The sequence below is a fragment of the Chlorocebus sabaeus genome, chromosome 8 (genome assembly GCF_047675955.1).
Source record: "Chlorocebus sabaeus isolate Y175 chromosome 8, mChlSab1.0.hap1, whole genome shotgun sequence".
Lineage (NCBI taxonomy): Eukaryota > Metazoa > Chordata > Mammalia > Primates > Cercopithecidae > Chlorocebus > Chlorocebus sabaeus.
In genome coordinates, this window is record NC_132911.1 from 17,198,170 (window position 1) to 17,225,391 (window position 27,222).

The 27,222-nt window shown below is 40.3% G+C and overlaps 1 protein-coding gene across 10 annotated transcripts in view; it reads right to left on the reverse strand.

The window, feature by feature from the left end:
• MTUS1 (microtubule associated scaffold protein 1) overlaps window positions 1-27,222 on the reverse strand; it is a 164,825-nt gene that overhangs the window by 63,972 nt on the left and 73,631 nt on the right. For 7 of the 10 annotated variants that reach the window (XM_073017959.1, XM_007961738.3, XM_007961737.3 and 4 more), the window contains exons 4-6: window positions 15,523-15,684; window positions 7,382-7,516; window positions 4,833-4,871 (exon numbers count right to left, since the gene is read on the reverse strand). In XM_073017959.1, the coding sequence (XP_072874060.1) occupies window positions 4,833-4,871; window positions 7,382-7,516; window positions 15,523-15,684 (336 nt within the window). The remainder of the gene's footprint in view (window positions 1-4,832; window positions 4,872-7,381; window positions 7,517-15,522; window positions 15,685-27,222) is intronic. The other 3 variants (XM_007961744.3, XM_007961745.3, XM_007961743.3) reach the window with 2 other exon arrangements.

Here is a 27,222-nt window from a genome sequence, read left to right on the forward strand (position 1 = left end):
TGATTTCAAAACTTACTAATCAAGACAGTGTAGTACTGGCAAAGGTAGAGGTATACACGCAAAGAACACAATTTAGAAACCAGAAATAAACTCTCACATTCTTAACCAATTATTTTTAACAAAGGTGCCAAGGCATTTCAGTGGGGGAAAGAATAATGTTTTCAACACCTGGATGTCCATGTGCGAAAAACAGTTAGACCTTCTACCTCATACCATATAAAAATATAACTCAAAATGAATCACAAACCGAAATGTAACAGTTAGAATAGCAAAAAAAATCTTAAAAGAAAACACAGGCATAAATCTTCGCAACCTTGGATGAGGCAACTGTTTCTGACATACAATACCAAAAGCAGAAGCAACAAAAGAAAAAAAATTGATAAAACTGGACCGTGTCAAAATTTAAAACATTTGTGTTTTCAAGGACACTATCAAGAAAGTGAAAACACAGCCCAAGAACTGGGAGAAAATATTTGCAAATGATAACTCTGACAAGGGTCTAATATCAGACTATATAAGAACTCCTACAATTCAATAAAAAAATCCAGTTTAAAATTGGCAAATGATTTGAATAGACACTTCTCCAAAGAAGATATACAAATGGCCAATAAGCATGCAAAACAACACTCAATGTCACTGGTTGTCAGAACGCAAATTGAAACGAGATATCACTTCATACCCAGTAGGATAGCTGTTAACAAAAAAGACAGACAAAGCCAAGTGTTGACAAGGATGTGGAAAAACGGGATTCTTCCTACACTCCTGGTGAGGATATAAAATTGTCCACCCACTTTGGAAAATAGCCTGGAGGTTTCTTAAACTGTTAAACACAGAGCTACCATTTGAGCCAGTTTTCTGATTATGGTTAACTAAATTTTAAACAATACCATTCCATAGAATATTAGCTATCTTTTTTCCCCAGATATTAGGATGTACCAGAAACTTAAAAGGAAATAAAAGCCTAAATGTGCACAACATAGAGTTTCTTCTGCATTTTTAGACTATAAAGGCTTTAGCAGCCACATATATTCACACTGAGCATCCTGGGGATCTTCAGAACTTAGATCATTCTGTATGGCTGTCCTCCTAGCTTTAAGAGCCTACAAAAGGTTAAGAATTCTGTGATAATTCCCCCACACTTCCCTGCTTATTACGCTGAGGAAACTGAATACACCTGATGGGGCATCAAGGCTCTTTGCTATTCATGATGTAATGTTATCCACCCTATTTTCTTTACACAAGAGGCTCAGAAATTTATACCTCCTGCCCAGGTTTCCCGCACATCACAGCCTTCAATCCCGGACCTCTCTTCTAGGACAAGACAGCCCTCCTTCCTAGAACTTAGTGCATTTGTGATTCATGTTTATTTGAGCAGGTTTTTTGTTTGTTTGTTTGCTTTTACTATCCTGTTAGCTCCCCAGAGACAAGGCCTCTGCTCATTTTTCACTCAGGACTGCATCCTTAACACCTGACATTCACAATGTATAAAGAAACTGTAGTCGACATTCTGTAACAGTACAGGCATACCTGGGAGATACAGATGACCCCATAAGACACATGTCATAATAAGGCAAATCACAAAAATTGTCAGTTTCTCAGTGCATGTAAAACTTATATTTACACTACACTATAGTCTGCTAAGTGTGCAACAGCATTATGTCTAAAAAACAATATGCCTTAATTTAAAAATATTTCATTGTTAAAAAAATGCTGATGATCATCTGAGCCTTCAGTGAGCAGGAATTCTTTTGCTAGCGGAAGGTCTTGCCTCAGTGCTGATGGCTGCTGACTGACTATTTAGGGTGGTGGTTGCTGAAGGTTTGGATGGCTGTGGCAATTTAAAGTAAGACAGCAAAGAAGTTTGCAACATCAACTGACTCTTTCATGAAAGATTTCTCTGTAGCATGTGATGCTGTTTCATAGCATTTTACCTACAGCAGAACGTCTTTCAAAATTGGAGTCAATCCTCTCAAACCCATCACTGCTTTAAGTTTACGGAATATTCCGACTCCTTTGTCATTTCAACAATGTTCACAGCATCTTCACCAGGAGTAGATTCCATCTCAACAAGATACTTTATTTGCTCATTCATAAGAAGCAACTCCTCATTCTGCTCAAATTTTACCAGAGATCAACAGCAATGCAGTCACAGCTGTAGGCTTCACTTCTCATTCTAGTTCTCATCCTATTTCTACCACATCGGCAGTGACTTCCTCCACTGAAGCACTGAACCCCTCAAAGTCATCCGTGAGGGTCAGGTCAACTTCTTTCAAACTCCTATTCAGTTGGTGCTTCGATCTCCTTCCATGAATCACGAATGTTCTTAATGGCATCTAGAAGAGCAAACCCTTTTCAGAAGGTTTTCAACTGCCTTTGCCCAGTTCCATCAGAAGAATCGGTATCTACGGCAGTCACAGTCTTACACAATGTACTTCTTAAATAGTAAGACCTGAAAGTCAAAATTACTCCTTGATCCGTGGGCTGCAAAATGGCTGCTACGTTAGCAAGTGTGAAAACATTCATCTTCCTGTACATCTCCATCAGAGTTGTTGGGTGAACAGGTGCATTGTCAGTCAGAAGTAATATTTTGAAAGAAATATCTTTCTGAGTTGTAGGTCTTAACAATGGGCTTAATATTCAGCAAACCAGGCTGTAAACAGATACGCTGTCATCCAGGCTTTGTTGTTTCATTTGTAGAGCACAGGCAGAGTAGATTTAGCATAATTCTTAAGTGCCCTAGAATTTTCAGAATGGTAAGTCAGCATCGGCTTCAACTTAAAATTACCAGATGCATTCACTTCTAATAAGACAGCTTGTCCTCTGAAGCCAGGCACTGACTTCAACTGTCTACCTGTGCAAGTCTTAAACAGCATCTTCTTTCAATATGAAGTTGTTTCACCCACACTGAAAGTCTGTTGTTTTGTGTAGCCACCTTTATCAATGATCCCAGCTAGATCTTCTGGATAACCTGCTACTTCACCTTGTACTTTCATGTTATGAAGAGTTACTTTAAACCTCATGAACCAACCTCTGCTAGCTTGCAACTTTTTTCCTGCAGCTTCCTCACCTCTCTCAGCCTTCAACTGAGGAGAGTTAGGGTCTCATCCTGGATTAGGCTTTGACTAAAGCGAAAGTTGCAGCTGGCTTAATCTTCTGGTCAGACCTCTCAAACTTTCTCTATGCCGGGAGTCTGTTTTGCGTTCTTATTTGTGTATTCACTAGAGAAGCCCTTTTAATTTTCTTCAAGAACTTTTCATTTACAACTTGGCTAACTGCTGGGCACAAAAGACCTGGCTTCTGGCCTGTCTTGGCTTTCAATGTGCCCTCCTCATTAAACTTAATCATTTCTATCTTTTGATTTAAAGTGAGAGACACGCGACTTTTCTTTCACTTGAATATTTACAGGTCATTATAGGGTTATTAATTGGTTATTTTCAATATTATTGTGTCTCAGGGAAAAAGGAGGATCAAGGAAAGGGAGAGGGATGGAAGAGGGACTAGTCAGTGGAGCAGTCGAAATGCACACGCATCAGCTGGGTTCGCTGTCTTACATGGGCATGGTCTGTGGTGTCCCGAAACAATCGCAATAGTAATATCAAAGATCACCGATCGCAGATCACCATAACAGATACAATAATAATGAAAAAGCTTGAAATAGTGTGAGAATTACCAAAATGTGACACACAGACATGAAGCGAGCAACTGCTGTTGGGAAAAATGATGCTGGTAGACTCGTGAAAAATATAGTATTTGCAAAGCTCAAGAAAATGAGCGATGTTTACACCTTTGTTTCTTCTGATTTGGTCTTCTAATCTGCCAGGGATTCAGAAGCCACATAACTGTTTTATCACTGTATACAAAATAAGACAATGTAGGCAGTGTATGGAAGACCTTATTTATCTATCTAGAGAGATCAATCCATCTTTTTTTTTTTTTTTTTTTTTTTTTTTTTTTTTTTTTTTTGAGACAGGGTCTTGCAGTGTCACCCAGGCTGGAGCGCAGTGGCATAATCTAGGCTCGCTGCAACCTCTGCCTCCCAGGTTCAAGCAATTATTCTGCCTCAGCCTCCTGAGTAGCTGGGACTCCAGAAGCGTACCACCACGTCTGGCTAATTTTTTTGTATTTTTAGTAGAGATGGGGTTTCACCACATTGGCCAGGCTGGTCTCAAACTCCTGACCTCAAGTGATCCACCCGCCTTGGCCTACCAAAGTGCTGGGATTACAGGTGTGAGTCACCGCACCCAGTCTGTCTGTCTGTCCGTCCGTCCGTCTGTCCATCCGTCCATCCATCCATCCATCCAAAGTATAGGAATCGCAGTGAAGCTATTTTGTGAAACCTTTTATGGCTTCTTGAGAGACACAAAGTTTTAGATTCTCAGCTGTGGTTCAAATAGTGGAGGCTGCAGGCTGTCTTGGGAATGTAAGTCCAGTGAAAGTGTAAAAAAGAACATAAAAAATATAGGCTGCTGAACTGGGAAAAGGTGCTAAAACCAAATCTTGAGACCACTTAGCAATTAAGGAATATCCAATTTCAAACTAGCATTTATCTTGGGAGAAGTACATTTTCCATCTCATTTAGACCACATTAACAAAATCAGTTTTTAACAGACTATAATTATCTGTTAGCAATAAAATGTCCTTTTACGATTCAGAACGCCAATCATGCTTACCGTATTTTAATGCTATGTGACCTGTCATAAAAAGTCACGTTTATACCTCAAATTGGAAATTCTATTTATAAGCACCCCAGTAAAAAATCACTGTAAATAGCTGTAGTAACATAACTTTACAAAAAGATTCTTTTTATCCCCATCCATAAAGTAGTCACTCACCTGCATTAAGAGCTGTAAATAAATTTTTTCTCGAAGGACCTAAAAGAAACATGTAAAATATACACGTTTTATTTGACATATCACACAAAAACAAACCATGTTGATAAGAATTATTTTCAAAAACAATCAATCTCTAAATTCCAGGTTCCAGGTGGGAAATATTAGTGAGATTCAACCAACTTTTGTCAAGCACATTTTAAATATAAGATGATATTCCACATAACATCCAAAGGTTTCAGAATGATATGCAAGTCATCACCACAAATTAAATAGCATCAGTTTTAATATGAAAAGCCAGTGTTTTTTCAGTCAAGAACAGCTGAAGTTCAAGTTTTAACAGTGCTGAATTCACACACTGACTGTGCACATAATGCTATTCTGCTGCCAGGAGAGCAGAGGCCAGACTTCATGAAGGACAGTCACTCCTGTGTGCTTTCTGAAACTACCCGTTTCTATTCAGCTATGAAGAAAAATAGAAATATTACTGTATCAGTTTTCCTCCAAACTGATACAATATAAAATCAGGAGTGGTAATAGGTACAGAGCTGTAAGTCACTAAAATCTATGCACACTTCTACTTAACATGAAATAGTCGTTTCCAGCACATCATCATCTGCAGATTAGTTACAACAGCTACCATGTTGTATCTGAAATTTTACAGAGATGATCATCTCTTAACATATGTGGCTGTTATCAACGGAAAGCACTGATTCCCACTCAAGTAAAACCGTTGCAACACAAGAACCTATCAATTCCATAGTGAGGCATTTTAGAATTCTGAGTCTCCTGTTCTACAAAGCTGTCTATGAAATCTCATCCTCTGAAAGTCATTTTAGTATCAAAGTTCCACGGCGTTAACTTCGTTACTGCTGTGTGGATCATGGGGCTTTATCATCATCAATAAAAAACCACAGTTTTCCATCCTGATGTCAACCCAGCACGAGGTCATTTGGTGCCTCTGAAATTTGATTAAATCCCTAGACAGATGACAACCTGCTGCACACTGAAGAATTGAACCCACTCCCAAAATTCATGCCTATTTTCTCTTCAATTCAGTACAAAGAAAAGGTATTGACGTACATTTACCAGCCTCAAGTTAACATATGATCCTTTAAACACACACAGAGACACATGTTAATGAGGATACTGTGACAGAGCAACACCTTCTAGAAAGTTACTAAGAGTTTCAGGCAGGTTAACCCAGTAATTCCTCCTTCTGGGACATTCAGAAGTAACCAGAATCTGAAACAATGAACTATGACTCCTATTTGAAGAGTTTCATCTAAGTAGTAATACACCCCAGTGAAAGTCAGAAGTTGTCCAGTATAAACTAAACTGGGCAACCACAGAATGTGGCAACAGTGGACTGTTGCACGGCCATTTAAAGTGAAGAAGCTCTCATGATATACTAACTTAATAAAAAGCAAGATACAGAAGAGTGTATTCATTATTACCCCAGTTTTGCTGGAATAAAAACAAAACAACATATACATTCCAAAGAAAAAGTCAGAAGGAAATGTGACAGCAATTGGTGGTTGACAGAATTAAGGAAGACTCTTTGTTTCTGTGTTTTCCAAATTCTCTAACATAAATGTGGGTCTCATTTTATAGGTCAAGTTTCTCATTCACAATTATCCTCTCAGGCTTCGGTTAAGCTTCAGTTCACTAAGCACACAAAAGGCTTTCTATTATTTTTTTTTTTCCGAGACGGAGTCTCGCTCTGTCACCCAGGCTGGAGCGCAGTGGCGTGATTTCGGCTCACTGCAACCTCTGCCTCCTGGGTTCAAGCAATTCTCGTGGCTCAGCCTCCTGAGTAGCTGGGACTACAGGTACACACCACCATGCCCAGCTAATTTTGTATTTTTAGTAGAGATGGCGTTTTGCCATGTTGGCTCAGCTGGTCTCGAACTCCTGACCTCAAGTGGTCCACCCATCTTGGCCTCTCAAAGTGCCGGGATTATAGGCGTGAGTCACTGCGTGTGGCACAAAGAAGGCTCCTGATGTGTTTTGGGTCCACTGAGACAAAGTTGCATGAAAACATTGTACATTAAGTATATATCACATATTTTGTAAATCTGAAAATTACTTTTAATAGTCACAGCAAATACAGGGTGAGTGATATGAGAAGGAATAGAGATAAAGAACATTTAGAGGAAGAACAGTGTGTTGGACCAAAGACATGAGACACAAGTACAGTAATAAACACAAAACCTCTACCCTGATGAAAAGTCATCATGCATTTCTACTCCTTTCTATCTCACTCTTCTATGGCACTAGTTTAGAATTATTTAACTCTACAAGTTTTGTTATTTTGACCTTATACCTTTGTTCTGCCTGCTGATTTACATGTAGTGATTTTTAACTACAGAACCTACCAACTCTCAAAACAACGATTTCCTCAGTGTGAAAATGTATCATATCTCCTTTCTCAACACATTTTTAATCATTGTTAAATATACCACAAACCTAACTGTTAAAATTTAACTTTCTACAAGCCAAGGACTTTAAGCATCTTGCCCTCCCTCTTCTAACCACAATGAGAACCGTACCTTTTGGAGGAGTTTTCAGCAAGTGAACATGAGCCCTGGATACCAAAGGCTTCAAATAAAAGGATCCTGAGGAACCATTCTGAAATGCTGGTTTTGGAGGTTTCTCCTCATATTTGATGACAGCAGCATTACCAGCTGTAACAAAACAGAAAAGTACACTTTATCCTATAAATACAGTTTCAAACTTCCACATTTACTCCTCTGTTCTTGAATCAACAAATGCTCAATAAGCACCTACGACATGCCAGTCATTACTGAACACTGGGAATACAGCGTGGATAACAGGTAGCTTGTGTCCTCAGGGATGCGAAATAAAGGCTGTAATCGGAGTCACCACACATCCTGGTTAGCTGGGCACCGTCCAAGTTTATGCATCTTGTCTAGTTCAGCTTTCATTCCACACAAAAGTTGGAGAAGAAATAATACAGCCATTCATGCCATGTAACAAGAATGCCCCAGGTGCAGCTAGAAAGAGCACCCATCTCCACTGGGACAAGAAAGAATTCATGCAGCCAGCTAGTTAATGACACAAGAACAGTAACATACAGACTCTTCCGTAGCTATAAGGATGAGATCTGGTTCAAATCCTCGCTGCTACAGCAAGGAGTTAAAACGCCAACTTCTGCCCTGAACAAAGGAAGTTTGTTCCAAAGCAAACTTTATGTTTTACTCCAAAGCAAAAGCATAAAAGGGAATCTCACCTAAATAACAAAAACCGTCTTCTGTATTATGTGTAAAAATTTCCCCTCCACCAAACCAGACTGGATTTTTTATTGTTTCTCTTTTTTTTTTTTGAAATGGAGTCTCACTCTGTCACCCAGGCTGGAGTGCAGTGGTGCGATCTCGGCTCACTGCAAGCTCTGCCTCCCGGGTCACGCCATTCTCCTGCCTCAGCCTCTCGAGTAGCTGAGACTACAGGTGCCCGCCTCCACACCCGGCTTATTTTTTCTATTTTTAGTAGAGATGGGATTTCACTGTGTTAGCCAGGATGGTCTCGATCTCCTGACCTCATGATCCGCCCACCTCAGCCTCCCAAGTGCCAGGATTACAGGCGTGAGCCGCGCCCAGTCTGTTTCTTAATAATCATCAATATCCAATTCTAGGCACCCAATTCTATTCTACTATTCAACACTTATAAATTTCTTTATTACCAACTTTGATCCCTTTTCTCACTTCACTCATTTAGCAAAGGGTTAAGATAGCTACCTTGTTTACAAACACATTCTAAATGTGAGGGCAGCTAGAAATTTTTCACTCGGCTAAACTATTCCAACTGCTACAACAGCGCTTATACACATCACATTCAAACTTTGTACAGGCATGCTATTATTTTCCCCTAATCCACACTTGGTCCCTGTACAATGAGCCATCTGTTAATTGTTCTTGTGCCCAAATAACATTCCTAATATTAGGTCAAATTGACACAGAGCTTTCCCTCCTGCTGAGAAAATTCTGTCAATTTCCTGTTCTTTTTTTCCAACTCTCACCTCCTCGAGAACCTAGAGATTTGGCTTTTCCAAAGTTGACAGGAAGCTAATGGGAGTGACAGTATTAAAGATACTGCTATTATAACATTCAACAGAACCCTTTTTAGATGTTCATATAAAATGGATATTGGGTTTCCATGAGCATGTTAGCTTTTGTGAATCAAATCCAACAAAGAAAATGAGTCTTAACCATGGAATTATAACCATCTGGATTTTAGTCTTACTTTTCTTGAAGTTATATTTGATTATATTCAGCAACAAATAAGTCACTTATTCATATTTTAAAAAATCAAACTGAGTTCAATTTACAAACCTAATACGAAATTGTGTGATTCTAAATTCATGCTTTTCCTTTCTAAACTTTAGACACAAAGGCCCATGGTTCACAAAGAGATCAGTAAAAAGATTTTCACTAAAGTAAAGGACACGTTCCTCATGAGGAATGATACTCCTGTCCCTTGGCTGTCACATGCAGAATAGGAGGTGGTGTGCTGGAAATCAGCTGCCACACTGCCACTTTTCAGACTCAATACGACACTAGATCCATCTGGCACCAACTTCGTAACACACAACATGAAGTCAGAGTCTATACTGCAAGGATAAAATGTCTGCATGTGACTCAGGTACAAACATACATGCATTTATGTTTTACACATATTTACATGAAAGCTATATATACAAGATATATATTCATATACTCTATGATCAACGATCGTACATGCTTTCTGCCTTACTAATGGCAGTTACAAACTGTACTGAGCTGAACATAATTTTATGACTGACACTTAATATCTTTCTTTCAATCTCTACTCACTGTACTCTAGGCTGGCCCACTGCTTTCTAGTAAACCCCAACATGAGGCATAATGCTCTTCAAATATTTCCCCTGCCTTCTATTTCTGATCCTAACATGGCAACTGACTGGGTATCCTGATGTTATCTAAATTTTCCCTTAGCCAGAGTCGTTATATTCAAACAATAAAGCCCTCAGCGGCAACAGTTCCAATATAAGTGATGCATAATAGTTTCAAGCAACAGAACAGGATGTAAAATACCCAAGTTCTGGTGCTGACTTGGCCACTGCCTAGCTGTGCTGAATCACCTATCTATGAATAAGAAGGGTCTGAATATCGGGTATGGGAATAGACAGCACATTCGCCTTCACAGGGGCCCTACTAACTGACTGTGGTATTCAGTACCACTGAGGCTGGAAGCATCCTCAGAATCATCCTAAAGACAGTGTTCTAGAGAGTCATGGACACTAAACACTGCTGGCTTGAAGAGACAATACGTAAAATTTTCCATGTGGCCACCTACTTCTCAACCTGATCTAGTATGTAGTTTAAAACTGCCCCTTTGTCATCTTTGGTCCCAACTGTCTCAATTATGCCAGAATAATAGATTCTCTGGAATCCTATCTTCATTTCCCCCATGGCCAAAGTGTGGTTCAAGTGAAATAAAGGAGCTGGTGAGACTAAAAGGAAAAATGAAGGGATATTCTCAGAAAAGCCCAAGCAGAAGAAATGATTTTCCTATTAGAAAAGTGCTTCTCGGCCGGGCACGGTGGCTCACGCCTGTAGTCCCAGCACTTTGGGAGGCCAAGGTGGGTGGATCACGAGGTCAGGAGATCAAAACCATCCTGATTAACACGGTGAAACCCCATCTCTACTAAAAATACAAAAAAATTAGCCAGGCGCGGTGGTGGGTGCCTATGGTCCCAGCTACTCGGGAGGCTGAGGCAGGAGAATGGCATGAACCCGGGAGGTGGAGCTTGCAGTGAGCCGAGATCGCACCACTGCACTCCAGCCTGGGTGATAGAACAAGACTCCGTCTCAAAAAAAAAAAAAAAGAAAAGAAAAAAGAAAAAGAAAAGGGCTTCTCAGGCTTGGCACAGTGGCTCACAACTGTAATCCTAGCACTTTAGGAGGCCAAAGTGGGCAGGTCACTTGAGGCCAGGAGTTCAAGACCAGCCTGGCCAATATGGCGAAACCCTGTCTCTACTGAAAACACAAATATTAGCTGGACATGGTGGCAGGTGCCTGTAATCCCAGGTACTCAGGAGGCTTAGGTGGGAGAACTGCTTGAACCCAGGAGGCAGAGGTTGCAGTGAGCCAAGATTGCGCCACTGCACGCCAGCCTGGGTGATAGAGTGAGACTCCGTCACAAAAAAAAAAGAAAACGGCTTCTCATTGTTCCAGACTTTTATCTGCAAACTACCATTCATACTACATTCTAACATCTAGTGAAAATTCGCTTTTATTACATTATGTATATACACACAGAGCCAACATTCTGTTCATTTCTTGAATTTTATGTGAATCAGTTTAGCACTCCCCACTGTGCCAGATCATCTGCCCACCTGGCTTAAAATCCAAGTACTACTGAAATCTAAGCTCTTGAATTTCAAAAGCGAAATCACTCAACTATATCATAACAAGAACATCTCACATATACCCTAGAAAAACATGAACAGAGAAAGAATGAGAACAAAGTTAACAGTGGTTTGGATAGTATTTCCTTCTTCAATAATCCATTCAGAAGTGTGCAAGTACTAACATGCTTTGTGATGTAGAGTCTAATGAATCGACTGCCTGTTCCTCATCTTAGCCTCACCTATGACAGACATCACTAGTTGAACACAAAACTTTCCCTCTGAACCTGGAGGCACCCTGAGAAACCACTGACACTATCCTACAGGCGAATTCTTATCCACGAACCGGTGTTGGCCACTAACCAGTATTGGCAGGTGAGACAAAATTCACTTGCCATTCCTGTTGTGAGAGAAGAAAAAAAAACCAACTAAGGGTAAATAAGCCCCACCCTATTCTTTATCAGCTTAATCACCTGAACAACTCAAAACACCGTTCTGCCAAACAATGAGGCCCTGTTTTATTGCAGTGAAAAGGGTCAGAGACATTTGTTGCTGCAAGGACTTTGAAGATGACCCAGTCCTCCCTTGTCATTGATCAGAGGAGAGTATGGAGGCCGGAGGCTAAGAGAAGAGAAGGATCGTCCAACTTAACATGAGTTAGTAAGAAAACTACGGTGGGACCGGGCGTGGTGGGTGGCACATGCCTGTAATCCCAGCACTTTGGGAGGCAGATGCAGGCATATCACTTGTGGTTAGGAGTTCGAGACCATCCTGGCCAACATGGTGAAAACCCATCTCTACTAAAAATACAAAAATTAGCCGGGCATGGTAGTGCATGCCTATAATCCCAACTAATTGGGAGGTTCAGGCAGGAGAATTGCTTGAACCCAGGAGGCAGAGGTTGCAGTGAGCTGAGATCACACCACTGCACTCCAGCCTGGGCGACAAGAGCGAAACTCCATTTAAAACAAACAAACAAACAAACAAACAAACAAAGGTGGGCCCAAGGTTAGTGCCCTTTTCTACACGTCACACCCCTCTCAGCCAGGGCTGGCAGTGAAGGTGAAGGGAAAGAACACTCCATTTCTTTTATTCAGTCTCCTTCTGTTCCTTGCATTTCCAGGAGAATGCAAATAGCTTTGGTCTGCACCTCTTACATTTCCCCTACCATCTGGCTCTCAAATATAAACATGGTTTTGTGGCCAAAGTGGAAGAGGAAGTAATGTCTTTGAAACTTATTTTCCTGCTAACATGGCAAAATTATACACTCTCCCAAGAGCCCCTTCTAAATTGCACAACAGTCCCCAAACCTTCAACTCTGTTCATGACAAACAAAATATCATTAATTTTTATCCAGTGACTTTAATGATCTTAAAAACTGGATGCTAGGTATCTGAGTGCGAAACAGCTTATAATCTTTAACTTCTATACATGAGTACATTTGGTATAAAAACCACTGTGAAACGTTTTTACACTAATATCCAAAAGGATCAAGATCGTAACTTTGAAATTTTCTACACTTAAAAGAACACACACAAAGCACCTGCTAAAATTCCCAAATAAGAAAAATTTACTGTCTTACGTATTTTGATTCGGTCATTTAAAACACTTAGTAACGTTATTTCTATAGGATCCCAAAGTTCCGAGAACCCACTGCTAATTTTACAACAGCACTACGTTGTATCAGAAGTTCTTAAATGATGCCACTAACGATATCACATCACAAAGAAACAAGCAGACAAAGCAAGAAACCACTATTCGTTAAAGGGATTCAAATACTTAAGCCGGTATAAATCAGAACACCGATCAAAAGAGAAAGTTAATTCTTCACATGACCATCCATTATCAGAAGCAGGAAATTTTCAGCGCAAAATGATTTTTTCATGTTTTGAGGTAGCCTTTAAATGTATACATGTTTAATACTTTCAGTTACAACTCAGGAAAACAATCAAAGATGTGATGTTTCCATTTTAATTTCAGAAAAGTATTTTTCTACACTTGCACAACTACCAGCTACACACACACAAAAACTAGTTATTTAATAAGAAACTAGACCATCAAAAAGTCTTTGATAATAGGATAATTTCATGTGCCAGAGCATGAACGATGCTGCTGAATTATATCAAGAGTGCCAAAACCCATAAAAGAGACAATAAAATTGGTCCTACACAGAAGCATTCACATCTTAAATATACATTCAACATGCCCCCAAATACTACAATTACCATAAATTACAAGTTACAAAAATAACAGTCAAGAGATCCTAAATCCATTTATTGAATAAAAATTTAAGCATGCTTACAAAGAAAAGAAACCAGAAATCGTCGACCTACTTTTTTTCCCAGTAAACGTGGCTAACAAAGGAATTACACAAAGGCTGTACGATCCCACAAGCAGCAGTGTCAGTAAGGTAGCATCATAGTGCCTCTCTGAACCAGGCGGTGGGGTGAGGGTAGAATTGATAAAGATTTTGGAAGAAATATCAGTTTCTGTACAACTGCGAAATCCTCCTGGTATAGTCATTTAAAAGAATCAAAGCAAGCTCAAGCAGGAAAAACCGCAGCCATGCTCCCTCTCATATCCCTCATGCTTGCTCTTAGTGAATTTGAATGGAGGAAAAAAAAAATGTGTAAGCTCCAAGGCACTACACAAAACAGATTAAACCAGCTAGCAAATCAAACTAAGAAAGAGACTCATTGATCTGAATGCTTAATCCGCCAACAGGAACACATCGCCACTAGACAGGCTCTGTGGGGGTATGGCAAACCCCTTTGTTAAAAGACAAAAAGGAATGGACAAAAGCATTTTACAACCTCCTTAGGAGCATCAGACATGGTACTGAAACGGTGGCCAAGTCAACATGGATGTCGACGGAAAACGCGGCGCTATGGCACTACGGATTGTGTCTGTTTCAAGTGCCACAAATTCTGTTGCCACAACAGTTTTTCTAGGGCATGCTGGTGATTCTGTTTTGGCAGTTTGTTTTTAAAATTGCTTTGCAAGACAAAGAGAGCTTAAAATAATACATGTGTGAATTACCTTTTCAAATTCAGAGTTCTCTCTTACATGCAAGCCTGATTTTGTGCCACAACTTCAAAATTCAAACAATAAAACTGATAGTAATCCTGTTTAATTTCAAGTCACACATCCCAGTATTTCTGAAGGGCCCGGGTATGCAGCTACTTACTCTCATATGAGTCCAGCTACTGCTGCTAGGTGACCCATCGGAAATGTGCTCATTAATTCAATGCCTTCTCTGCAAAAAATGCTTTTTCAATTCCCTCACATACCTGCTGTGTGATTTTGGACCAGTGACAGTATCTCTGAGCCTCAAACCCCTCATATATAAAAATCAGCATAACAGTAGAAGTCACTTGAGAGAAAAAGATAAAAGCAAATATGGACATCCTAAAATACTGCTCCACACCCAGAGGAACCTTGTGAGCATTATTACACTTTGTCCCCATCTCCTCACCCAAAAGAAGAAACTGATCTGTCAAACTGGGGAGATCAATTTGCTGCTGCTCTCCATACCCTTGTGTCTGGTTTTATTAGTATTCTCATCATCCATGAAAATATCTTCTTTTTCTCCTCCACTATTTTTTTTTTTTTGGAATAAGTGCCATTTCTTTGACATCCTATGTCCCTCACTGCACCTATCATGGTGTCTGTGCACAGTGGGCACTTCGACATTAAATTTATGAATTATTTCGTGGGGAAGTATAAAAAAGGAAATGAGAAAATAAGAACCAAGTCCAAATACATCTTTGGAATGAAAGAGATATCTCAGTAAGTTCACTCATTTATACACAGAAAATAGAACTCAGGTTAACTGAAAACTTTAACAAAAGTCTCCTGAGTTTAAATATTTTAGAATGAGGATTCAAGTTATATTAGTCATATTACACAAAATCTAGCATCCAAAGATACCACAAGAGATAGTCTTTTGCAAAGTAAATGAAACTATAGCAATCTTTTTCCTGATTCCAGTTAGAGTCCAAATCCCCTGAGTTGCTCCTCTTAACCCTCCAAAACACCATTACTTCAGATGATGCACTTTAGAATCCTTCATGCAAAAATATACTTTAACACACAATTATTTCAAGAGAGTTTTTCAAAGAATTTTGTTTTTTTCTGCCCAAATTTCAGAGCAACTGCAAGGAAGCAGTATGCATATTTTTCCTGAAACCCTAGAAACAAAAATTCTAATTATACGCAGAGCAATCGTTTTTCTTGCAATGACTGTTTCCACAACCCCCGAAGTGTGATATAAAGTTGACTTACAATTGTTGCTGTAAGTGCTCAGCTCACTGTGGGTGCTGGCTATTGAGGGGGTGCTTCCTGTCCTCCGCAGCGCAGAACTTTTCAAAGATGCTTTGGATTTAGGAAGTGGTCTAGACAAATTCACCCATGACGACTGTGCAGTTTTCAAGGATGCAGGTTTTCCTTGGGGTTTAAAAAAAAAAAAAAATGTTTCCACTGCTATTCATCCTGAAAGCCAGCACTTTTTAAGCCTGTAAACTCAAACTTCTGCACTAACAACAAAGTCAAAACACAAAATGAATATTCACAATCATGTAACTTCAGACGAAAGATGAAAGCTTCATGCAGACGTGTTTATTTTTGATCATTTAGAGGCAGGAGAGCAGAAATGATGAGGCAATTAGGATATGAGAAGTGTGGCAGTAACCCTGTCTCCTAAAGTAATTAACTCACACATGTTCTCTGAAGGAGAAGATCAATCAGAAGAATCGTGAGAAAGCAGATTTTGGCAAAACTGAAATCAAAGAATAAACAAACTGATATGACCTCCCATACTGTTGACTAAAAAAAAAAAAAAATTCCATTAGCACAATAGGCTATCATATAAGAAATAAATAAGTGGAAAATTTTAAAATCACCCAAACAGAAAGAAAAACGCAACTTGATAAGAAAAAACTTAATTTGAAAAATGCCTAATGTTCTAACACCAGGTGGTGCTATACTATTAAGATTCTTTTTTTACTCTCACCTTTTCTTCTTTATTCTCCACAGTTTGTTTATTCTCACCCACAGTCCTGTCTTCCTTCTGAATCTCAAGGCTACTAGTGTTTTAAAGTACTTATTGAGTACTTTAAGTTTTCATCTTGGACCGACATGCTCCTGTTTATGCTGATTATAGCTCCATTGTTTTATTATTATTTTTTTTAATCTCACTTTGTTGCCCAGGCTGGTCTCAAACTTCTGGCCTTAAGCAGTCCTCCTGCTTCAGCCTCCCAAACTGCTGGAATTACATGTGCAATCCACCCCACCCAGCCATACAGCCCTATTTTTACTTTTCTAGCTTCAAACCATTGAAACCATCTTTTCTTCCCCAGATCCCCGTATATTCTAGCACTGTCTCCCAATGCGACCAGTACCACCTAACAGAAGTTGAAGAGGACCTTTGATGAAAATGACATTGTCGCGTATCACTAAGGATCCCATAAGTGAGTCAGGTAATGCTGCCAGAAAGTCATGCCCATTGCTTTGTTCCAGCGATTTCGCTCATAAAAACCTCATCCTAATGGAGAAAAAGATGCTGAAGCTCCTCAGGCCTGGCTTGTGAAGTGACCGCATTAAGCTCCCATTTCGGCTCCAGCCTCACTCTTGTATTGCTCTTCAACATCCACATGTGCTCTGCTCCAATCAACTTAGCTTTCTCTCTGACACCAGGGCACACCGTGTGCTATTCTATTAATATTCCAACAGGCACATCATTTCTTTTCAAAGAGCTCTTCTTCCTCCTCTTTTTGAATCCTTATTTAACCCTTTATATCATTGTCTAAACTGTACTGGACTACTAAAATCCTGTCCTTCCATCCCTTCCAACTCCATCGTGTTAATCTCCTGAACGTGAAAATGAAGGTCATGACCCAATCTAAAATTTGGGATTCTCCACTATGCACAGCATGTGGCCTAGGACAGCTTTGAATGCTGACCCAATACAAGTTCATCAATTTTCTTAGAACATTATGAGATTTTTTTGCTATTTTTTTTGTTAGCTCATCAGCTATCATTAGCGTATTTTATGTGTGGCCCAAGACAATTCTTCTTCCAGTGTGGCCCAGAAGTCAAAAGATTGGACACCCCGATTTATAGGATGGTGATCTTAGTTTCAATCCTTTTATTTAACATTAATTTCACAGGCTTAAAAGGCAATGTAGGGTTGATCCCTACCCACTTCTTCCCCCTTAGGCCATGCCTCCACCCTTTCATACACACACACCCCTTAGTGGTTTCTCTCCAGTCATTTCACTCTATTCTTCTGCTTATGTACATCCCTTCCGACTGAATGGCCTCCTTTCTATCCCCTCCCCTATTTCTGTCCAGTGAATGCAAAGTCAGCTCAAGCTTCTCTTTTAAAGCCTTGCTACTCATTTGCAGCTCCACCCTAGGCCTACTGAATCACCACCTGCAGTTTCACAGGATCCCCAGGTGATTAAAATGCACATGGAGTTTCTGAAGCACTGTTGAGAATCAGGACCTCTTTGTGAGCTTATCCTGCCAAGACACCGTCTTCTGTGTGCCATGGACTACACCTTGCTTTCTGCTCACACCACGTACTTGCTTCTATCACAGCATTTGCCCCCACATTCCTCTCGGACCATCTCTAAGGTTCTTGAGATCAGGAAAAGCACCTGATTCAATTCAGGTCCTCAGGAACTGGCAAAGGTCTAGCATGGAGTGAGCCTTAATAAATGTTTCCTCAACAAATTCGTTTTTTTTAACGCCAAGAGTAAATGATGTATTTTGAAAATGTGTTTGCCCATCACCTGCATTGTAGCATTCAGTGCTTAACCCATTTTCACAAGTTTGTGTGTCTCTTCAGTCTATTAGAGACTTTTTTCTTTATACCCTTTACAATAATTCGCAACTGTGAGATGGCAAATACCCATTTTAAAAATTTATGTTTAGCCACCAGTTTTACTTGCTTTAGGAGGAACAGAAAAACGGATTTTTAGAATATAAATTTACCAAATTGCTGCCCTTTCAGCAGAAACAATGATGAGTCATCATCATCACAACTGATAAACAAGGGTGGGCAAGGAACAGATCAAAATGACTGGGCCACAGCCACAGTGCAGCCAAGGCTTCCTACATTTTGGAAATCCGCTTATTCTTCAGAAATACATGCCTCGTAGCTTTGTTTCTAAACACACCTTAGGTTTGCAGACATTTCCGTGTGCGCCTTGGAACTACTACAGGTACTACCTGTACCTTCACACAGCTGCACTAGAGGAAAGCTCACCCCTGCACCCAAATATCATTTCCCTGACCTCCCCTATCTCACTGGCACCCCCCATCCAGGCCCACCCCCTACACCTAACAGCAGCCGGTCCTCGCCAAAGTCTTCCCAATCCCATCATGACTCTTGACTAATGAGCACTGAGGAGAACAAAATAAATGCCGATTTCACCAAAACATTAGTTCCTTTGATAGTGAGAATAATCCTAACAGTGTGTGACTATTACTATCCCAGTTTATAGATGAGAAAACTACTTAGGTGGTTAAACAGCGTACCTGGGTCACATACCCAGCCGGTGACAGTAAGGCCTAGAATCCAAGTGTCTAACCAACCGCCCAGGGTTCCCTGGGCCATGCCACAGAATACAAGCATCTCAGTTGAAGAAGTATGAGGCTTGGAGGCAGGCAGAGTTCAGACTGGAGCTCTTACTAGACAGGAGCTCCTCCAGCGGAACGGGGAAAACAGTGCGCATGCAACAAAGACATTTAACTATTTCACCAACAGTTCCGACGTTTAGCTTAACAGTAAAGATGACCTAAAGTCGTTTTAATTGGATTTCATACCAAGCAATAAAATATGCACATCATAAGCAATATTAAAAGTCAAACATAGCAATATTAGGTTAACTGAGAGACTGCAAGTAACCCAGGCACTAAATTCTTAAACAGTGAAATCAATACAGGACTTCTCTGAATTACAGTCCTGAAAAGATGACATTTACCAGCTCATATCGTATTGTGTAACTTATCCCAGATGTGAAAGATAAAGATTTAAGATCTACTTGCCAGGATACTATTGACCTCAGCAGTTTATTTTAAGCTCGTGCACTTAGCATAGACTTACGTATAGACAACAGATTTGTTTTTATTCTGTAATTATAACCATCTTTTATGTAGGGAAAATCTGGAAGGAATAATACTTTCACTTTGCCTTAGATAGTAACACAGACAGTCTACTGGATTTGAAGGAAACTTTCATTCATCAACCAATTTACTAACACACTCACCTTAGAAAACCTGAGTAGGTGTACTATATTTAACAACAATAAAAATCAGTAAAAGACGCCTAGCAAAACTAAAATTTCAATGGAAAGATAAAGTGAACAACAGGATAGTGTTAATAATATTATCCTATTCTGCAAAACAAGATGGTAGAATGGTGCTTGCCAGGGGCTGGTGGGGAAGGGAAATGGGAAGTTGTTCAACGGGTATAAAGTTCCAGTTATGCAAGATGAATACGTCCTGCAGATGTGCTGTACAACACACTGCCTATGTTTAACAACACTGCACTGTACCCTTAAAAATGTGTTAAAGGGTAGATCTCGTTAGGTCTTCTAAGAAAGAAGGAAAAGAAAGAAGAGGCTGGGCGCAGGGGCTCACACTTTTAATCCCAGCACTTTGGGAGGCCGAGGTGCGCAGGTTGTGAGGTCAGGAGATCGAGACCATCCTGGCCAACACGGTGAAACCTCGTCTCTACTAAAATACAAAAAACTGGCTGGGTGTGGTGGTGTGTACCTGTAGTTCCAGCTACTCAGGAGGCTGAGGCAGGGGAATCGCTTGAACCCAGGAGGCACAGGTTGCAGTGAGCAGAGATCACACCACTGCTCTCCAGCCTGGTTGACAGAGCAAGACTCCATCTCAAAAAAAAGAAAAAAGAAAAAAAGAAAAAGAAAAAAGTAAAGAAGAGAAGAAATGAAAAGGAAGAAAAGAAACAAACAGGACTTAGAGGAAGCAGTGATAGCTATGAGATGTGGGAAATGAAGGAAGGAGACCAAATTATATATGAACACTGAGAAATTATCACATTGGCTAGAGAAAAACTCAGAATTAACCTGGTTGAGAGGGTTCCAAGGCAAAAATAAAATTATAGAAATAAAGTTCCATTTTGCAAATCCCCTGCAAAAAGAAAAACTTACATATTTTAAGTTTGTATTTACCTATATGTTGAAAAAGTCCAAAAGGCCATACCACAATTTTGTGAGACTAGTAAGAGGTACAGCAGAGTCAGACGAGGAAGAACAGGGAAGGTGCAGAAATGGTAACTTTTCCTTCATACTTTATATACAAATACATTACTCCATATGAATTTTAATTTTATAATGAGCATATTTTATAATGAAACTATTAAATATTATTAAAGTCAATGGGGTCACATTTAATCAGATAAGACACCTAAGACAAAACAAAGAAATCAAGAAAGGATAAAATTGGATCGATTAAGTTGATTTTAAGAATCATTTTTATTTCTGGTCATCTGTAATCATTAGTTATTCTTCAATCTTTTTTTTATTTTACAGTACTAAAAGAAAAAACAGAATCAGTATTTTAATTGATGCTTTGAATGGCTATCATAAAAACGGTCGCTTTACTACTGGAAAGTTCATCATGTTACCCTCATGGGATGTTTCCTAGCACTGGACATTAAAGCCCTAGAACGAACTCCTGAAGGGTGTCCTTCGTCTCAACCCTTATGTTAAATGATTCACTCTCCAGGAGAGAGTTCCCAGGGCCCTCACAGGTATGTAGTGCAATCTCTCAGCAACAATTTGGCCTTCTCCATTCTTGAAGGAAGGCCTAGGGAAGAAGGTGGGTCCCACACCACTCACAGATCACCTTTAGTATCATGACAGCAATTTCCAAGGCCACATAAACATCTACCAAAGCAACTTCTCATCTCTCAACTATCGCCTAGATGCAAAGGAATTCAGCATTAACATACACATATTTTTAAATTTTTGTAGAGGTGGGGTCTCACTATGTTACCTAGGCTGGTCTCAAACTGCTCGGCTCAAGTGATTCTCCTGCCTTGGTCTCCCAAACTGCTGGGATTACGGGTGTGAGCCACCGTGCCCAGGCTTAATATATTTTTCACAAGACTATTCAGCATTGAAAAGGTGACTTCTTATTTATACATTTGGTAACAATTTATGGATTTTGAAGATGAGTTTTAATTAGTTAACAAAGAAACACTGACTACTATATTATCTATATCAAAAGACACATATCTTTTTTTTTTTTTTTTTTTTTGAGACAGAGTCTCACTCCATCACCCAGGCTGGGGTGCAGTGGTGCCATTATGGCTCACTGCAACCTCTGCTTCCCAGGTTCAAGCGATTCCCCTGCCTCAGCCTCCTGAGTAAGCTGGCATTACATGTACATACCACCACACCTGGCTCATGTTTTTGTATGTTCAGTAGAGACAGGGTTTCACCAGGCTTGTCTCCAGCTCCTGACCTTAGGTGAGCCACCTGCCTTGGCCTCCCAAAGTGCTGGGATTACAGGTATGAGCCACGGCGCCTGTCCAAAACAGATCATCTTAATAAAAATCTGGACAACAGATTCACATGAAGATGTGTATTACCCAAGTATTTATGTGCTTACCTAGTAAGGCAACTGCAAGTAATCACAAAGTTCAAACATGTACAGAGCCAGAAACACCTGACATCCTGCCATACAATTAACTACCAGATGTTCTCAGTAAAAACCGTAAACTAGAGAAAACAGCATGTCTCATCATAAGATATGTTGTTCTGTAGTTTACACGGCTTAGTAGGAACACAAGTATCATGGGGAAGAAGAAGAAGAAAATGAGGCTGGAGAAGTAGGTAGTTTACAGTTGGGTGAGACATGGCATTGAATGCCAGACTCATAATTTTAGACCTTAATTGTTAGGGATGGATATGGTGGGAAGATGTGCGTTGCAGGGGTGGGGGAGACTGAGGCTTTCTCAGCATTTACATCAGAACTTGACTGTGTGGTAGCAGTGTGCAGAACTGACTGAAGACTGAAATCAGGGAAAAAGGAAGCTAGTATACCGGCACCTGCCAGGGTTAGAGAAGTGAGAATTTTAACTAGAAAACGAAAAGATTATTGAGGTCCATTTGAAATATATCAGTAAGGCATGCAAGTTGCAAGGCCACTAACTACTAAGGTCAGAAACAGAAAATGCCAAATTAACAGATACAGTTAAAATACAAGACATGAGAATATGTATTTTTTTTTCCAGTTAATTCAGAGAATGTTTCTAGCTATCATTATAACTTGGGTTTCTTAAACACAACTCAACTACATAGGGACAGTTACCTTTAGAGTAATTATCTACACTAACTAGGAATTATTACAAAATCAGGGGAAACCTCGAAGTGACAAACAAGTTAACAGTAAGTTATGAGAGAAATAAATTATACATACTCAAAACCGTGTTTGCAGGTCTACTTCCAATTAAGCTTAAGGGACCAAATTCTCCCAACAGTAAATATACATGTTTAAGAAATTAGCTTCAATGGTAACCACTGTATAAGTATTAAGTAAACCTGATGGGCTTCTTACCAAGTAAATATTACACAAAATCCATGTATTTCCTATGTGCCAGGAAAAAACAGAAAAAGAAGTCCCTCGCTTTAGTAACAAAAAGGAATTGCACACATAGACCCACACATACGCACTGTTTCTATGAATAAATTTATCAAAAAGTGCTATTCTGTTGTGAAAATTAGAAAAATGAGAAGAAGTTCTGAACAAGTGTACACATGTGAGATATTTTGTGGAATACCATTCCAAACTGAACCTGTATGTGATTGCTTTTAAATGGGGAAATTGAATTTTCAAAACATGTTAAAGTCATCTAGAATAATTAAGAATAGCCAAAAAAAATTTACAACAGAAAAACATTATCACTACAATTCAACAACAAAAATACCAAACAACCCAATTTAAAAAGTGGACAAACGACTCAAATTGGCTTTTCTCCAAAGAAGATAACAAATAGCTCCTAGGTACATGCAAAGATGCTCAACATCACTAGTCACTAGGGAAATGCGAATCACAATCATGATCTCTGTGAGATACCACTTTGTACCTACCAGGATGCTATCATCAAAACAAACAGCAAAAACAAAACATTAACAAGTGTTGGCAAGGAAACGGAGAAACTGGAACCCTTGTGCCCTGCTAGGGGGAATGTAACATGGTATAGCCACTGTGGAAATGGTATGGTGGTTCCTCCAAAAATTAAACCTGAAGTTACCATATAATCCAACAACTGCATGTCTACGTACAGATCCAAAAGATGTGAAAGCAGGCCGGACACGGTGGCTCATGCCTGTAATCCCAGCACTTTGGGAGGCCGAGGCAGGGGATCACCTGAGGCCAGGCCAGGAGTTTGAGATCAGTCTGGCCAACAGGGTAAAACCCCATCTCTACTAAAAATACATAAAACATTATCTGAGCGTGGTGGTGGGCACCTGTAATTACAGCAACTTGGGAGGCTGAGGCAGGAGAATCACTTGAGGCTGGAAGCTGGAGGTTACAGTGAGCTGAGATCGTGCCACTGTACTCTGGCCTGGGTGACAGAGCAAGACTCTGTCTTTAAAAAAAAAAAAAAAAAAAGTGAAAGACCCAAGCAGGTATCTTCTGCGAACAACCATCTTCACAGCAGCATCTTTCACAACAGCCAAAATGTGAAAGCAACACAACTTTCACAGGCAGATGAATGAATGAACAGAAGGTGGTACAGCTACACTATGGAACATTCTCCTGCCTTAAAAAGGAAGTTGACACATGATACAACATGGATGAACCCTGAAGACATGGTGCTAACTGAAATCAGCCAGTTACAAATAATGTATGATTCTCCTTCATGATTACTAGAATAGTCAAACGCATACAAACAGAACATAGAATGATGAGTGACAGGCGCTGAAAGAAACGGAGAACTGGGGGTTAGTAAAACGGATACAGGATTCCAAAGGGAAAACAAAGTTCTGGAGATGGATACGGAGGATGGCTGCACAAAAATGTGAATGTACTTAATGCCACAGAATTGTACATTTAAAAAAATTGTTCAAGTGGCACGTTCTGTGCAAAGTATGTTCTGCCACAATTTTTAAGTTAAAAAAAAAAAAAACAAGGAATTTGTGCAACTAGAGTACAATATTAAAAAAATAAAAGTCTTACTGGAATAAAACCATACTGACACCATTAATAAGGTGGTATATAAATCTCAGAAATACAAAAATTCAGGATAGGGGCTGGGCACAGTAGCTCACACCTGTAATGCCAGCACTCTGGGAGGCCGAGGCGGGCGGATCACGAGGTCAGATGAGACCATCCTGGCTAACATGGTGAAACCCCGTCTCTACTAAAAATACAAAAAATTAGCTGGGCACAGTGGCAGGCGCCTGTAGTCCCAGCTACTTGGGAGGCTGAGGCAGGAGAATGGTGTGAACCCGGGAGGCGAAGCTTGCAGTGACACGAGATTGTACCACTGCACTCCAGCCTGGGCGATGGAGCAAGACTGCGTCTCAAAAAAAAAAAAAAAAAAAGGATAAAGGCGTCTCAAAAAAAAAAAAAAAAAAAAGGATAAAGGAGGTATCTTAAATCAACAAAAACACTTATTTGTGGTATTAAGATATTTGAATTATCAAATTAAAATTTGAGAAGCAGAACTGTATAGTGGTTAAAAGCTAACAATCTCAAGGCAGATCGTCTAGGGTCAAACCCGGCGCCACCTCACACTGCCTAGTGAGCAGGTTCCTTAACACTCTGCACTTCTGTTTTCTCACATGTAAGAATGGGGTTGATAGGAGTAGTCCTTATCTCATAGGTCCTTGTGGGAATTAAATAAATTTATAATTTTAAAACGCTTAGGCCGGGCGCAATGGCTCACGCCTGTAATCCCAACACTTTGGGAGGCCGAGACGGGTGGATCACGAGGTCAGGAGATCGAGACCATCCTGGCTAACAAGGTGAAATCCCGTCTCTACTAAAAATACAAAAAAAAATTAGCCGGGTGCGGTGGCGGGCGCCTGTAGTCCCAGCTACTCGGGAGGCTGAGGCAGGAGAATGGCGTGAACCCGGGAGGGGGAGCTTGCAGTGAGCCGAGATCATGCCACTGCACTCCAGCCTGGGCAACAGAGCGAGACTCTGTCTCAAAAAAAAAAAAAAAAAAAAAAAAAATGCTTAGAACAGCATCTGACACAAAGTACCATACAAATACTAGCTATTAGCACTCACCATCCACCAAAATAAATTAAACTGGATTACAAAGCAAAGGGCTTAAGATGAAACCATAAAACACAATAATTAAATATATTTCAGTCTTCTTTTTGAGTAGGGAGCATCTTATTATGCATAAAAACACAGGAAAAGATAAAGGAAACAAGATATTTGACAACATAAAAGTGAAAAAATATTAAGAAATCACCATATGCAAAATAAAAAGACATAAAAACAACAAGCAAGGAAATGAACAGCAGCAGATCAACAAAAAATCCTGTGCCCCTAAATGTAAGCAAGCAAAAGCTCTCAAAAGAATGAATAAAAAGAGTTGATAACTTTTTTTTTTTTTCAAGCTCACTGTGTCTAACACCTTTCCTGGCGAGCCAACTGTCATTCCTAATCCCCATCTCCATTGCTTAACCCCACAGAAAAGTTTAAAAAGTCAAATACTTGCTTCCCGATCTTTCATGCCAGTAGGGGCAAGAGCCAGATCTGGTCTGTGCCAATCAGACATCAGGACAAGAGGGCAAGGGGGGAGCTGCTGAATATGTGTCCCCGATAATCGAAGAGAGGAGGAGGTCCCTGCCCCGAGATGCCATCCTTTGCTTCCAGCCTTTGAACACAGTCACAGGAAGTGGTGGCAAGCACACGGAACTCTTAGCAGCCATATTTTAACTGAAAAAGCCAATGACAAAGCCACACGCTGACCTGAGATGAGCGGAGAGGCAGAGAGAGGACATTTCTGAATTGTCAAACCTGGAACAGCCTGCCTCTAGCCCTCCCGAAGAATAAACACACACAGCCTCTGGTTGACGTGCACCGGTTGGGTTTTCTGTCGCCTGCTGCAAATTGTGTTCTTGACTGTTCCATTCTCCTGCCAGCAGTATTGGATGCAGGTGGTTCCTCCTTTCTCGTTGAAAGGCTTTTCTTATTCGGCTTCTGGGATGCTCCTACCTTCCTGCTATTTCTTCTTGACTTTGGAGAGTCTAGGGAGCATCCCAGAGCTATCCTTGACCTGTGCTCTCTACACTTACTGCCTTGGGGATCTCATCCAGTCTGGTGACTTTAAATATCCTCTATATGGTGCGGAATCCTAAATTTATATCCATAGACCAGATTTCTCCCATGCACTTCAAACTTGCATATCCAGCTTTCTACTCCACAGGGCCTCTTATCCATCATTTCAATGTAACTGAGTTTCAGATCTCCCCTTCCCAACATCTGTGTTTCCACCATCCAGTCTCATCTCAGGTAAAGGTTGCGGCATTCTTCCACTGCTCACACCAACATGGTCATGGTCATCCGTGTGACCCCTCCCTTTGCTCTCACCCCCAATCCAATCTAAGCAAACCTCACTGGCTTTCCCTTCAAGCACATACCTAGAATCTGACCAGGCTCCACTGCCACAACCTGGGTCCCAGAAACCATAACTTCCTGCTGTCATCACAGCAACCCCTCCTAACTGATCTCCCTGTTCCTACCCCACCCACATCCAATCTACTCCCAACACAACTATCAGAGTGATCCCAATAACATTTAAGTCACTCCAGTTCAAAGTCAAAATCCTAATTATGATTTTCAAGACTATACATGATCCATGCTGGGCACGGTGCCTCACACCTGTAATCCCAGCACTTTGGGAGGCCGAGGTGGGTGGATCACCCGAGGTCAGGAGCACGAGACTGGCCTGAACAACATGGTGAAACCCTACCTCTACTA